This window comes from Mus pahari, chromosome 11, assembly GCF_900095145.1.
Source record: "Mus pahari chromosome 11, PAHARI_EIJ_v1.1, whole genome shotgun sequence".
Taxonomy (NCBI): Eukaryota; Metazoa; Chordata; class Mammalia; order Rodentia; family Muridae; genus Mus; species Mus pahari.
In genome coordinates this window covers 68,512,645-68,528,846 of record NC_034600.1, presented here as the reverse complement: position 1 = coordinate 68,528,846, position 16,202 = coordinate 68,512,645, and the positions used below count along the sequence as shown (strand labels likewise).

Sequence of the window (16,202 nt, the reverse complement as noted above, 5' to 3'; positions counted from 1 at the left end):
TATATATATATATATATATATATATATATATATATATATATGAGAATTGTAAAAGAATTAGGTATTTATTAGAAAATGACCATAAAACCTCATTAGAACAATACTATTGCCCGTGTTATTTGAAACAGTGTTTACTACCAGCAATGATACATGTGCTGGGAGACACACATGTTCTAAGCTAAGTAACGAAAGTGAAAACGCAGTGAGAACAACAGGAATTTCTAAAATGTAGCATGAAGTATCTCTGCACATATACATAAAATAGAATATTATTTAAATTTTAAAGAGACAATTCATTTGAGTAAACTATAAACTGCATAGATATCACTGTACAAAGTTATAGGTGGTCTATTTCATTGCTGAAATCTGTAGGATTTACGAATATACTTTCCAGTTAGAATTAAGCCTAGGACTTAGTCTGCCAAATCTGTTTTCATTAAATAAAGCCTTGTCTCTAAACTCCCCGCAGGAAGTTCCTTAAACAGATCAGACCCACCACAGCTGGAATGTAAATGATGGCTTTACACTAGAATATTATTTTACTCTGACATATTAGAAAAGCTATCAACAAAGCTGTCCATAAAAACAGAGCCCTGACCTAATCCTTTAATGATGTGTTGCCTGATATTTTGGCTATAGCTTATTTACTAAAGCTGCCAAACTATGAAGCTAAACTTATTTGATGGATGGGTGATTTTAGTGTTAAAATTAAAATTTTACCAGTTAGAAGGGAAGGTCCTAGAAGGAAAACCTGGATGTCAATCAACAAACGTTTCATTCGTTTCTTGCCACAATTTTATGCTTTCTTTAAGATGTTTTAAATTACCTTTTGGATTATTATCTGTATGTATTTTCACATGTATATATGGATGTATACCTGGGGCATAACTATGTGCGGAGGTATCAGAAGAGGGCATCATATGCCATGACCAAGTATATATATTTTTTATTTTATTATCTTAATATAATTTTATCTTAATACATTTAATATACTATCTTAATTCATTTTTTATCTTAATATATGCAATACATATTCATTTATTGAGTGCTAGGGAAAAAAAAAAACTTTTCAGATGAATACTGTGAATTTCTGTTTAGAGTAGCTCAAAGTTTCCTAAGGATAACAAATTGATTAGGTCTGCCCAAGTGATGAAAGGCCATGTAACATTCACCTGATAGGTTTTTCTAAGCATTCCATACACTGATTCATTCTGTCGCCTGTGCAGACCTCCTTGCTCAAAACTGTTCTCTGCATCACTCTGTCTGGCCAAATCACACTCCTAATACTTTACAAGCTCAACGTTAATGCTCTCTCTGCAGTCAGTTTGCTGGCTTGCATTGCAAATCAAGTCTCATGGGATTCTGGTTTCTTGAACCACCCAACAAGGGCCCCCGGAAGCAGGAGTAGCAGGTGATTTAATGCGGTGAAGTCCAGACAGCTTACACTGCTGTCTGACACACTGCGGAGTACATGCCACTTCAAAGATTAAGCAGCAGGAGCCAAACAGTGTTAACCTAAGAGCTGACAACAGATTTTCTCTTAGACAAAAAAACCATTCTTTCCAAGCTGGGAAGGGAAGAGAGGTGCTGACTGTTGGTGCAGTGAGAACTGGAGTGGCACCTGCTGAAGAGCAGTGTGAAATGTCAGTGGAGAGGAGATGCCTGTGCACATGGCCTTGCTTTTAAAGAGGAGTGGGTGTGGCTTTGAATCTGTCCTCACATACTTACTGAAAAATTCCTAAGCACATTTATTTAACAGATTTTTTATTTTCTACTCTATTATTCTTTATCTGCAGGCGATTATAACCTGTGCTCAATCCATTGTTTCTGTGTAATCCAGAATAATTACATATTGAGTATTAATTAGTTTTTAAATAAGTAAAAGCATATTTATCTTAAGTTTGTCTTGATGGCATAGTACATTCTTATAGTGGAACTTTATGCGAGCTCATATATAGATATTGCATTTTTTGAGCATTGAGGGTATATACTGGAGAACGTATTCTCCCCAGTAGTAAGAGAGGGATTTTTCTTTTTTTGAGTCCTGCCTCAAAAACTACTACTGATTATCTGCTTCTAATTTGCAAAAGACTATTTCAACCCCGTCCACTCTATTTTCTTTTTTACAATTTAAATTTATTATCTGTACATTTGTACTCTTTCCTCATCTTTAAAGTTGGAGGCTTTCTCAGCTTATAAAGATATTCTTTTCAAAATGTTACTTCTTTTATGTTTTGAAGTTATTATATACATAAATATATAATATTGAAATGAAAATTTGGATTGCTCTGAGGTGATGAGCTACCATTGCAATTGTCTACCAGAGCTTTCAGGTATTTACTCCTCTCAAGAGAGCTGGTCATGTAGTCTCTCAAGAGAGCTGGTCATGTAGTATATAGAGACTGTCGATGTTCACCTTAGGTTACAGGATGCCTATTGAGCACACTGGATGGTGAGGAAAAAGAACTGTTATCAGGTTGATAAAAGTGACAATAGTAACTGGGCATTAGAAGCAAGGAACTTTGAGTTCACATTAAGGAATGTAGCACAGATGACAAAACTGCCATAAAGTAAAGGTTCTAGAATGAATCTTACAGAATATTTTACAGTGGCTGCTCAAAATATTAGATCTTTACTCATTGTGAAGAAGGTAGAATGCTTTAGGGTCTGAGTCAGACACTTCAGGTTATATTTTAGCACTGTAAAGAAATATATACATATATATATATATATATATATATATATATATATATATATATGCCTCTGAGACTTCTTGCTCCGAATTTCTGACAGTTCTGTAATACCATAACAGATGTTTACATTAATGTATTTGTAGATATTAATTCTTAATCATTGTTGCTCTGTTATTATAAAATTTTCATGAAGCTGTTACCATATAGGAATATAAAAGCTGGGATAACCTAAGGCTGTGTTCCTAGGACATGGTCATTTATATGTGGCTCAGTAATGAACTGTCTCTTATTCCCATTGATGTGAGTTTGATAGCACTCTATGGTCCATCCTAATTTTCAGATCTTTTGGAGATCTGTGTGTTGCTCCAAATTTTTGATAAGTTTCTGAGTCGATTACAATTATATTCTAAATATCAAAGATTTTCCTGTGTTAGGAGTATGCGATAGGCTATCATAACAAGGACAGGTAATCACTGAACAATATCTTCTTTTCCATGCTGAATTAATATCCATCCGATTTAATAAAATTATACCCAGGTTTCTTTGGGCCTTTTTAAATAAAGCAATGTAGAGACAATCAGAAATGTGTGTTTAAGCCAAACTGTGGTCCACTGATTACAAAAAGGAACCTTGAAAATGGGGAACAGGTGTCTGTTTAGCGGTGAAGGAACCAGAACAGCAAGATAGTCAGGCAGATTAAGATTCCAGAGAAGAAGAAATCTGAACAGCTGACAGATAGCAAGTAGTGATTTATTTGTTCTACCTCCTGTGACTTTTCTTAGGCACCTCTAAGGAATCTAGATTACACCCTGGAGACGGAGCAACCGTGACGGCTCTGGAACGTTTGCAGGGATGGCATTCCACCTGGAAATAAAAGATCTCAGCTGGGTGTGACCGGTTTTCTCTGAAGAGTTTCTGCCAAAGTGGAAGGATCAATTGGAAATTACTTTGGGGGCATCTAGCCGAGAGCTGAAGAAGATAAGAGAACAGCAAAGAACAGCTCACTCTGTCTGTCCAGGTGACTGCCAATGATTCTAGCAGCACAGTCACAGTCACGGCACAAGTAAAGTCCCAGTAAAATGCTCCAGATGTCTAGGGGACAGAGAAAAGAGATACCAATAGAATCTTCTCCACGTGCCTTCTGACAGGACTCATGTGAAGATCTTTGGTTTTTGGAGGAAGCAGAGACTCTTATACGTGGAGATGAATACTGTGGAAGCATCTCTAAGTGCTGTAGTTTGGATGTTTCAATCCCTTCCACAGTGAAGGCTAGGAATTTAATCAGCTGTTTATTACTGTTGAAAGACAGCGTCCTAATCAGAAGTGAATAGATCTGTTCATCTTGAGTAGATTTATGCCACACTGCAAGAGCTCCTATGATTAGATTAAGCTGATATCCACAATAGAACTCTTAATATGGACATGTCCAAGAAAATACATGAAAAAAAAAAAGTCACGATTCACCAGTGTCTTGAATGTCTATTATAAAAAAAATGGCCACCAACCAAAGCAGTGAGTGTTTGGAACACATTTTCTTTGACAGACCTCCTGCCTCCCTACCAGATCATTAGCTCCATGCTGGTGTTTTCTTTCAGAATATTCCCAGCATGTGTCACTGTGAGTAATGAGAGCTAGGGAAGCCCAGATAACTTTTAGTAATGAAATGAAGCGTTCTTGACAATTTTAGTTCTTCAGCTTCCAGATAAATTAGTAGATTCCAAATTAATGAGGAAATAAAATGAGTTATAACACATGCAAAGAAAACATGAGCACTGTATTAAATCATGTTATTCAGAATGGAGTTCATAAGAAACAGGAATCTTACTATGATACAGACAAAAGAAGATCCTTTTACCCAGTACAAGGAGCCTAATTACTTCTTATTAACTTATTTAAAATCCCAGAATTACTATAATATCTGTCTCAGATGATTTCACACACACACACACACACACACACACACACACATATAAGCTTTTAAATAAAGATTCACAAGTGATTTATAGGTTCTTATAGGACTTAACTAAATGACTAATCAGTTACTGTAGAGGGGGTCTATCTTCATGTTCTTGTACCGTGCTAACATGCCATCATGTATGAGTGCTCCAAGAAGGCTTCATTCAGTGCTTCTGAATGAAGACAAACATATATTTCACATATGTTCCACTAAGCTGTATAAATTCTGATGCACATCAGTTCTCCCTGGCATTATAGGATGAATAGGGATGATGTGCAAGAGATTGGGTGCATGAAGATTACACAGTTCAAAGAATCTATGAAAGATTGTCTTCTGAGTCATATAACCTGGGCAGGAGGTAGTATTTAAAGAGTATAGTACTGGCATAACTAATTCACTATAATATATTATCCCTCAATCTTAAGGTTTTTACCCAATTATTATAAATAAATATGATTGCTTTCTATCTCACAGTCCATGTTCTATGAAAAATTTTAAAGTACTCATTTCTAAATCTTTAAGTTGGTTTAAATATGCTTAAGACTTGATTCTCACTCCAAATGACAGAAGAAGTGTCATATCTAAGCACATCAACCACTGTCTTTATTCTTACTACCATTTCAGTGATGTAGTTGTACTGGCTGGTTTTGTGTGTCAGCTTGACACAAGCTGGAGTTATCACAGAGAAAGGAGCCTCCCTTGAGGAAATGCCTCCATGAGATCCAGCTGTAAGGCATTTTCTCAATTAGTGATCATTGATGGGAGGGCCCAATGTTTATGGTGCCATCCCTGGGCTGGTAGTCTTGGGTTCTATAAGAAAGCAAGCTGAGCAAGATAGGGGAAGCAAGCCAGTAAGTAAAATCCCTCCATGGCCTCTGCATCAGCTCCTTCCTCTATGTCCCTACCCTATTTAAGTTGCCATCCTGACTTCCTTTGGGGATGAACAGCAATGTGGAAGTATGAGCCTAATAAACCCTTCCCTCCAGAACTTGCTTCTTGGTCACAATGTTTTGTGTAGGAATAGAAACCCCAAATAAGGCAGTAGTGGTAGGTATTAGAAACAGCAGGAAATGGATCCTGAATGTACTACTGGAAAAAAAAAAAAAGAAAAAAGAAAAGAAAAACCAAACCACACATTATAGAACCTGACACGGAGCATTCCCAACTTACAATCAATGAATATGTTAGATGATTTTCCATCTACACTGGAAAACTTATTAGACGTATATGGCTAGCTACATCATTAGTGTGGAAATTAAAATAATCACTGCTGCTCTTTAATTATACCATTGTGCCATTTTGTATACATATTTATTTTAATTAAATAAACAGAATATATACACACTTTACTGTGCTACTCAACCCACTCCTCAGTTCTTCCCAGAATTATTTATGTGTTTCATGTTTGTTCCGAGTAGGCAGAGAAAGGAACACATGCTCCCTATAAGACTGTCGTGTGATTGTCAGTCACTAGGATTCTGCCAAGTGGTAAATTGCAGACCATAGTATATTCAAGCAATCCACAAAAAGATTTGTAGGGTGCTAATTAGAAAATTTCATCTACTAATTGCATTCATAGTCTCCTCAACAAGCAAATAAGGGCCTTGTCGACAGGGAGGAATCAATGGACAGACCATGTAAACAAAGATACATTTTCCATAGTTACTAACTATGCTGGGTTTTGTTTCTCCATATAAGACAGAGGACTAAACAAAAATAACTAGAAAATTACCCAACATTTATGCATAGTTTCTGTCCATCTTTTAGCAAATATGCACAATAAGAAGAGGAAATACAATTTGCATATCACTTCTTCATAGCTTTGCTAATGCGCGATAATTTCCAACATGACATCTGGCTTTCTGACCTTCTCTGGGACATATTTTTCTCACTTTTTTTTCTAATTTAAAAATACTTTCTTTGCCTTTTAGCAGTTTAGGGGTAATCATAAACATGTCTGTCAGCTAAGATTTCTCTTCAAATTTGCCCATGAGCACACTGGGTGTGTATCTCTTTCTTAAAGGAATGCTTCTGAGTAAATTCAATCACTGTTATTTGTACGGCTCAATTTTAAATACAAGACATTCACAGATCATAACACATTAACATCACATTGAGTTTGAATGCCAATTTCCAAGCTGTTCGTGTGTGTAGAGGACTAAAGCGAAACTAATCATGTCTGTACTCTCTCAGTCAAAACAGAAAACACATAGATCAAGAAGACATAGTGGTGTTCACCTTCATTGTCCTTAAGTGTGAAATTTGGGTTCATGGGCAGGCGTTCATCAAGAAAAAAATTAAATCTTGGTCCATTGGCAAAGTCATCTTTATCAGTGGCAGTGATGGTGTGGATAACCTAAAGAAAAGACACACACTAACCGTAAGTTTAATTTGTTTATTCCCATGATTTTAATTATACTGTCATTTTAGTCGCTGTAATTAACAGATTTTAAAGATCTATTTGGCAAGTCAAGTGTTTAAAATTAAACACATCAAAGAACCAATTAACTTGCTTTTTCATCCAATTGGTTTTAGGAAAAGACATTTAGTTTAATTTATAAATACCCATGCTTTATTACATCATGGTACAACCATCTATTTTCTTTGTGACCCATGATACCTTGGGGCTTATTTTATTTATTTATTTATTTGTGACTCACAATAGCTTGGGGATAATCAGCCATAAAGTTTTGCTGGAACATTCTCTTTTGAAAACAGGAAGCATTTTTGCATAAGTATAGCATTCCAGTGTCTGGGCAGTACAGTGTCCAGATAGTAGAGTATTGCTGTATAGTTTCGTCTCTGTACATTAATGTAAAAACAATAAAGTCCCCATTTTTAAATTCAGGTGAAGCAAGAAACCACAGTACAGGCCCTAAACTTCATATGAGAGAACAATGAGTCCCATGAACTGTGAAATGCAGCCTCTGTAACAGTGGTGCAGGCTACCAAAAACTCTCAGTGATTTGCTGATGCAGTTTGTCCTCTGTGGTGGCTCAGACACAGGAAGGAGTCTCAGTTGATATTAACACATGTTTAGCAACAAGTAAAGGGAAACAAAGGAGAGAATACAAATTCTAATTACCTTGGCCAATACTGCCTTAAAGATAAATACTCAAACAAAAATATATGATGTCTCTTATTTAAAAATATTAGTGTTAAAATCACCCAGGTTGCTCACATATATTTGTTTTTAAATAGGAAAAACACTAAAATACCTTCTATTGACAGAGTAGATTATGCAAAATGCAAAACTAATGATATTTTAAAAATATCAATATGTTTCACAAGAGAAAAACATAAAATGCAAAAATAATATGGTTTCTCCATATCGAGATGTTTTACAAAAGAAATAACACATGTAAAATATAACACAGTGAAAAATCAAAAACCTCTCTTTGTACTGAGACCATTGGCTGATAAATGAGATAACTTAGAGAAAAAACAGAAAAAAAAAAAGAGAATGAAACAATAATAGCATGATTTTATGTCCTTAGGCAGTGTATAATAGTATTGGAGTGGGACATGCTTAGGCCTCCACACACATCTCTGCCATCAGCCATCATCCTCTGCAATCTCAGTGGGAAGCTATTCATTCCTCAAGTCCCTGTTCCTGATTTGTAGAGAAAGAAATCTCTATCTTGCTTTCCTAATTTATTTCACTCCAAAGTATTTACTTTAGAGCGGAAAGTTCATCCTGTTGTTTTTCCTTCCCATCCTAAACACAACTACTTCTCCAAATCGATCTCTTCCCTTTTGACGTTTGACACCAAGTAGACAATTGTGCTGGTAGAGAATCAAAGCAATCTTACTGTTTTTCTCAAATGTGCAAAACGCTTCATATAGAGTTCAAAATAGTGTGTCAACTGAGTAATACACTTGCATTCTCTGCACATCAGTTCTTAATATAATTTAAGTGAAAATCACGTCTGATTTTCAAATCAGTTTCAGGGTTAAATATACTCAAATGCTACATTGCATATCTCAATGTCCAGCATACACACAGGGATGCACACACCCCACGCACATTTGTATGCACATAAACAAACATGCATAAATACATTTCTTTCATCATGTTTTCAAAACTAATCTTATACCCTTGGTATTCAGCTGTTACGAATCTTTATTTTTTTATTTTTATTTTTTATTTATTTATTTATTTATTTATTATTATTATTATTTTGGTTTTTCGAGACAGGGTTTCTCTGTATAGCCCTGGCTGTCCTAGAACTCACTTTGTAGACCAGGCTCGCCTGGAACTCAGAAATCCGCTTGCCTCTGCCTCCCGAGTGCTGGGATTAAAGGCGTGCGCCACCACGCCCAGCGAATCTTTATTTTTTAATTCTACTGTCCCTGCAATGTTTTATAACATTATGAGATATATGCAAATTGCTTCCTAATTCAGAATTTTTGAAGTATTGTTAAAGAACAATTCATCTAGACCAACTCAGAAGTTTATCTTAAATTCATAGGGACTATAATAATTTTTCTACTCATTTTAAAATAAACTTATAAAACAAAGTTCGATTCTTTTTAAATCTTCTTACAAACCTGAGCTTCTATTGGGTAATTCTGGGGTAATTAGTTGTATTGTGTTTTCTGTCGGTCTATTTGGTTATATAATTTTAAAGCATCTTTTCTACTTTCCTGAAAGCAAGATCAGAGACCTCATTAACTGCAACTGTTTGCTTGAAACGACCTCCAGTGTCATCCAAGGGGCAAGTGACAGCTGAATAGAACATCATGCTTATAAGTGTCCTTTGTGCCTCATACTCTAGCAATTATGATGGTTAAGCGCAAGCATATTTAAATTTTTTAACTTAATTTTATCTTCATGCTTCCCTCTCCTTTGTATTTATTACTTCTCATTTTTATTAATTCTCTGTATTCATTACTTCATCATATTTTTATTAAAATATGTGAATAGTTCTTGTTAGGTATCTTAGAATATATAAACACAGCACATGTCTAGACAATTGACAGTTCTCCACAATCAAACTTTTCAAGGTCATTTTATTTGCTGTGTCACTGGCACTTTCTCTTTCTGTGACTGTTTGTTAGGTGCAATCTCTAACAGCTTTAGTTTGACTCTCACTGTTTCTTAGTTTCACACAAATAAAGTCATAAAACACAAGACTGATTAATGCACAATATATTTGATAATTCAGCTTGATGTGACAGACAGAAAGACACAAAGATGGTCCACCTTTTGAAAATGTAGGAATCAACTTGATATTAGCTAATTACAAGTCAATACACACTGAGAAAATTTGACAATATCTAAAAATAAATGTTACTAGTTATAAAAATTTATTGGGCATAGTGTATTGATGTGAGAGTAAATTATTCGGAAAAAATTCAATGTAACAATTATATATTCATGTAAAGTTGCTACTTGGAAACACAGTTTTAGATTTTTCCTTGCTAACTTCAGCACCAGTGACAGAACTTTGATGTGATGCTTGTCACAGTCTACTACAGTCTGGTACTAAGCAGCATGATTGGATAAGCAACACGGTCACCTGCTGTCTTGGCATTTTGTCAAGCACACTGTCCTCAGGACTCACCTTAAAACTGAAGTGCTCAGAAACACATAGTAGGTTGTTTAAAGTAACCAGTGATTTTGTTCTGTTTTCAAATTCTATATGAGATCACATAAGCTTGTTTTATAATAGTACGAACTCTTGTGGGTTAAATGAATTGAATTATGATAGACCGTAAATCTGTAATGAAACGTGTTGCACTTTTCATACAATGTTATATAATTGATAAAAAATTATGTGATGTGACAGAGCCTGTGCTAAGTAATAAAGGGATGATAATTTGAGATAAAGTCTTTTATATGGACTAGCTCATCCTGAATTTCTACCCTTTGATATAAGATGACCTGGGACTTCTGATCCTCCTGTCTCCTCCCCCGTGGTGAAGGGATCACAGGCATTTGACATCCCACCTAATTAATGCTGACCTGTAGATAGAACTGAGGGTTCCATTGAAGGCAGACAAGCATGCTACCATCAGACCTACATTCTTAGCTAAGAGATGAAAATGTTATCTAACTCTGAGTCTACCTTTAATGAATCGGAAAAAGGACATAGCATTTTTGATATGAGTAAAAGAAAACTTTCATGTGTAGGCAAATATAAATTCTTATGGATTCTCTGTAGTTTAGGAATTGACTCTAAATTTCAGACACACCTGACTTTCTGTTTAATGTGGTTTTCAGTAAAATTATATAAATATATTTTCAGAAGTATAAGACATATGAACTTGGAGTACTTCTGTGCTGTTATTTATAACGGTGTTTATTCTGACCTAAGTGCTGATATTGTACATGTTTAGATCTTCAAAAAGTACCATTATCTACCATAGCAACAGTCTGATTTGCTTAGGTGCTCAAAACATTAATAGAATTATTTTCAAACTTATAAACAAGTAATAGATGTAGGTGTTATTTCCTTCAAGAGAAACAAAAGCAGGCTTCATTAAATTTATTACGGAACTCAAAGTTTAAATGTTATTGTATTTTTAACTCAGAGACAAAATTTGTGACATTCCATCAGAAATCCTACTACATTAAGTTTCAGAATGCAACAGAAGAAACAGAAAGATCTGGAAGAGTTTCTCCTGATAGGGGACAATCGTGGAGATCAAAATGATCAGTGATGGTTTGTTTAAATACACTGACGATTATACTTAAAAATAATATTTTTCTCCAGAATGTTAAATTCACTTGAGTACCAGAGTTGAAAAACATGTTAAACATCAAAAACAGCATTGAATTCCCAGGAAAGAGATGCAGCTGGAGATAATCACCTTAGATGAATGAACAAAGTTTGTATCAAAAAGACAATTACTACCTGTGTTTTCTCATTTTGAGTTTGACATTATTAAAATTACTTTAAAAGTAGATTTATTAGTTGGAAATTTGATTTTTGTCATATCCCTCCTTCACCCACCTCTTCTTGACTTCCACATTTTGAATAGATGTAAGGATGTAAATAGTGTAGGGTTAACATTCAAATGGAAGCCATCCAGGCTTATTAAACTTACGGGCAACAAGAAAAAGAAACAGATCAGTAGCAGCGTGTGGAGCATTAACTAAAGTGTTTCATACTGGTATGAAATCGGCTTTATGAAAGCAAATAAGTAAGACAAAATAAAATCTAAAACACAACCTCATTACAAAAAACTAAGAGACTAGCAATGACATGATAGGAGAGATGTCGCGAAGGTATTGGTGAAGGGAACTTCTACTTGCAGAGTCAGGGCACAGTGGGGAAAGTCTGAATCAGAAATCCAGCCACGACCAGTTTTTCTAGGCACAGTCACATGAGCTGATAAAGCAATAACAACTTGGCATCATTTCTTCATGCTGCAAACAGGATATAATTTTGACTATGAGCAAACACATATGTGCTGGAGAAACAAACTGTATTTTTGAATTTTTAAATGATTTTACAACCTAAGAAGTCAGTTATTTATCTAATTAAAATATATACATGTACATATGGGTTTGGAGTTGTGGCACATGACAATTTTATCGGGTTCTAACCCACCCACTGCTATACATTGAGACCCTGTTTCTGTTTTGTTTTGTTTTGTTTTGTTTTGTTTTGTATAGAATAGCGTTTATTTAGGGCATGAGAAGGGGGTTAAGAGAGTTGTAGAGGCAGAGAAAGGCAGAGAGAAGGAGAGAATAGACAGCAGAGTCTGGCCATGACCACATGGAGAGAGGGGGAAAGGGTAGGGGAGCAAGGGGGCAAGATGTGAGAGAGAGGCAAGAACGTAAGAACAAGACCCTGTTTCAAATGTAAAATAAAGAAATATACATATAATATATTTCTATATATTATCAATAGTGTATATAATTATCTAGGTATGTAAACTTTTAACATATAGTAATATATATAAATATATAACACATTATATGTTCTAAAATAATGTAATCCATAAATTTTCATAATATATAAATAAATATATAACCCTTTGATGTATATATGCATATATTTTTGAAATATTTATATAGGTAAACTATATATAAATACATAATTAATTATATCTAATATAGAGTTAATTATAATTATCCTTAAAATATCTGATATATTCCCTTGTGAAGTGAATTATAAATCAACAGACTGTTTCTGTTTATTTCTTTTACATATCAGAGTATAGCACAAATGAACAAATAAAATTTTATTGTGATACATATCTGAGTCTTAGAGATTGCAATTTTTAGGAATACTTGATGATAATAAGGGTCCCTTCTTTTCTGGGAATCTTTGCTTTTTACATTCATTCTTACTGTTTTAGTTGTAGTCGATGTAGAGTTTTTCATTGGCAGTTTATTTGGCAGATGTATAAAGCTGTTTTATAATTTATATTTACATATAACCCTTTGGCTTATATTCTTAGAAAATACTGATTATGCTCACCTTCATTAGATGCTTTGGCTTTTCCTCCTTGAGTGATATGATTTTTTCAATGTTAGTTTGCTCTTTCACCTTTGTTTGTTTATCAGTGTACCATTTTTGACACCTCAGTCTGTATTCAGAAAGGTGACTAGCTCTATGTAGAACAATGAACATTAATATCAAATGCTGTCTACTGATGTTATTAAAGGATGAGTGATGCTGTAATATTTTTCAGTTCTTGTGTTGTCATTCCCTCTGAGAACAGTGCTATGGATAAGCAATCCATTGAGTTAACAAAAAATAATAGTCAGTGTTCCTGGGATACCTTTTGAAAACCAAACAAATCAAATCAAAACAAAACAAAACACCAAAAAAAATCCTCTAAATTTTCAAAGTCCTACATAAAATCATTTTTATTTACTACCAGAATTCTATACAAATATTGATTATTTGACCAACATTTGATCAAAATACTGATTATTTCTCCTTTAATATTCTAGATATTGTATTTTATTTTTTTTAGTTTTCTTATCTTCTCTTTCTATGGGCACTTTTTTTTTGTCTCGAGAGAGAAGGCTTAGCTCCATTCCATTTATTATTGCTCATGAATAAATTTTCATTACTATGTCACATAGATTAATTCATTCTTTTCTGTTGCATCAAAAGTGAATGCTTAACCTACTTTTTATTGTTTCGATTTTTTCTATAATACAAATCTGAAATTAAAATTTTTTCATTTACTATGTAACAATTTCTACATATTTTATATGTTATATGTGCACCCCTTTCTAATTTAATATTCTTATTAGGTTTTAGTATTATTTTTATGAGGAATAAGAACAGTTGGTAATATATGCCAGATGGTATTTTTGGAACCTTATTCTTAGTTTCATCAAAACTTTCATTATGATAATAATGAGAACTATATTTTTCTAATATTTAGTTTTTTTTTTTTTTTTTAGTTTAGCCAGTAGTAAAACTTTGGTAAACATTTTGCAAATAGTTGAAAACGTGCATTAATATCACATGACAGTGGTGTATTTCGCATTACATAAAGCATGGCAATCATGAAGCTTTATTTTCAGTATCAATGTCAAATTGATATGTGAATATAATATCCGTGGCTGAGATACATCCCATGACTTCCATGTGATCTGTTTATTTCTGTTTATAATATTGTATATATTTCTTCTCGCACTTAAAACATTGAATATCTAAATGTAACACTGAGTTCTACTTTTTGTTCAAATTTTATAGTGATAATGAAATATGCCTCTTTAGATCAAATATTTTATTTGATAAAGTTTATTTTTCTGTGATTGTATATATATATATATATATATATATATATGTGTGTGTGTGTGTGTGTGTGTACATATATATACATATTTGTCTATATTTTGAGTTTTTATTATTTTCCATAACTATATTAAGGTGTGTTAGAAATCTGTTGTACAACACCTTATTCATTTATTTCAATGGAATTTCTTAGGCCACAAAACTCTGTACATGCTGAGCCTAAAACTGATCCTTACATTGTATATTCTATTACTAATAACTTAGTTGGCTCTATACATACGCTGTCTACCTCATACTTTTAGAATAGTATTGTTATTTTTTCATTTTATTTTAAACAATTTTGTGTTTTATTTGTAATGAGAGCTTGCATTGTATGGGATTTTCTTTGATTCATTACTTCAAAAGATGTTATGGAATATATAACTTATGGCTGTTTCCATCACATAGTTTCAAAGTTCCCTTTTTATTATTGGTTTTACATTTTCTCATGAAGCATCATCAGATCACAGTAGTATTCTTCCTTTGATTGTGTTATGGATACATTGTTACATTCATCTTTACCTGAGGATTATCTGTAGTTACACAAATTTACACCTGAATGTTTCATGTAGTTTTTTCCTCTTTCCCTTAGAAGTGAGATCTTAGAAAACAATGTCAACACATATTTTAGAATTGATAAGGACCTGACCCAGAACATTTGTATCATCCTAAATCAATTACATAATATTTGGGTATTGGTCACAATAGCACTGTTGTTTCTCTCAGTTCTTTACTCACCAGCAAATATTAATATGGTTTCTGGTTCTATATTTCTGTGAGTCTAAAACTTGTTTGCTTTAGACTAAACACATATCTCTATATCCTCCTCTCCATATTAAAAATGCATAAACAGTGTTTATGTTCAGAAAATACTGTTGATCTTCCCTAATATCCACTTGGAAGAACAAATATCATTTCTTTGTAAGTGTCAAAATTTTTAATTAAATTTGAGTGATGAACTCATTTTGATGGAACCATGTAGCACTTAGCTTGTTTGATGCAGGACTTTGACACGTAATCCCTCCCTGGATTTACCTGTAGGTGGTAATTATAAAGGCAAGCTCCAAAAAAACATATTATTCGCTGACCATTTCCCTTTAAGTGTGAATAACACCTATATCTGTAACTACCAGCCAAATCTGCTGAAAGCACTGATGTGTGTCAGCTGATTACATTGTGAGACAACTGTGTTGCTATACACAGGAGAAGTGCATTTCACCCAGTAGACACAGTAAGCAATTGGATCTGTAGCAAAGGGGCCATATAGCAAGAAGTTAGGAATCCTATCTCATAATCTTATGACTTAGGAGATATGAAAACTCCTGGAATTCTCCATTGTGATGCTAATGTGAAATTGAGGCACCAAGTAATTCTGTGAAACTCAATCGATTTCTATGCCTTGCCTGAGAACAAGAACGCTATTGTTCTGACGCTCTTCTGGTCTCTAAGAAGACCCAAATAAGCCATGCATTAGTTTTCATGAGTCACAGCAACCAAGGTAATCCCTGCACTTCACTTTGGCTGTGAGTTATTTTGTCACAGTCCATGTAAGATTGTAAGATGCATACTTACTCCCACCGGTTTGTTTGCCTCGGCAACTCCAGCTATCCTTCACTTGTATCTCTTTTAATGGAGGCCAAAGTTTATTCAGCCTCTGTCTCTGTCTCTTATTTTCTCTCCTCATCCCATATTGCATAGAGGTTTTTTACAGTGTAAACTCTCTCTCTCTCTCTCTCTCTCTCTCTCTCTCTCTCTCTCTCTCACACACACACACACACACACACACACACACACACATAC

General features: G+C 34.1%; 1 protein-coding gene across 8 annotated transcripts in view; it reads right to left on the bottom strand.

Moving 5' to 3' along the window:
- Cdh18 (cadherin 18) overlaps positions 1 to 16,202 on the bottom strand; it is an 834,629-nt gene that overhangs the window by 11,061 nt on the left and 807,366 nt on the right. For all 8 annotated transcript variants that reach the window (XM_029544026.1, XM_029544030.1, XM_029544027.1 and 5 more), the window contains one exon: positions 6,889 to 7,006. In XM_029544026.1, the coding sequence (XP_029399886.1) occupies positions 6,889 to 7,006 (118 nt within the window). The remainder of the gene's footprint in view (positions 1 to 6,888; positions 7,007 to 16,202) is intronic.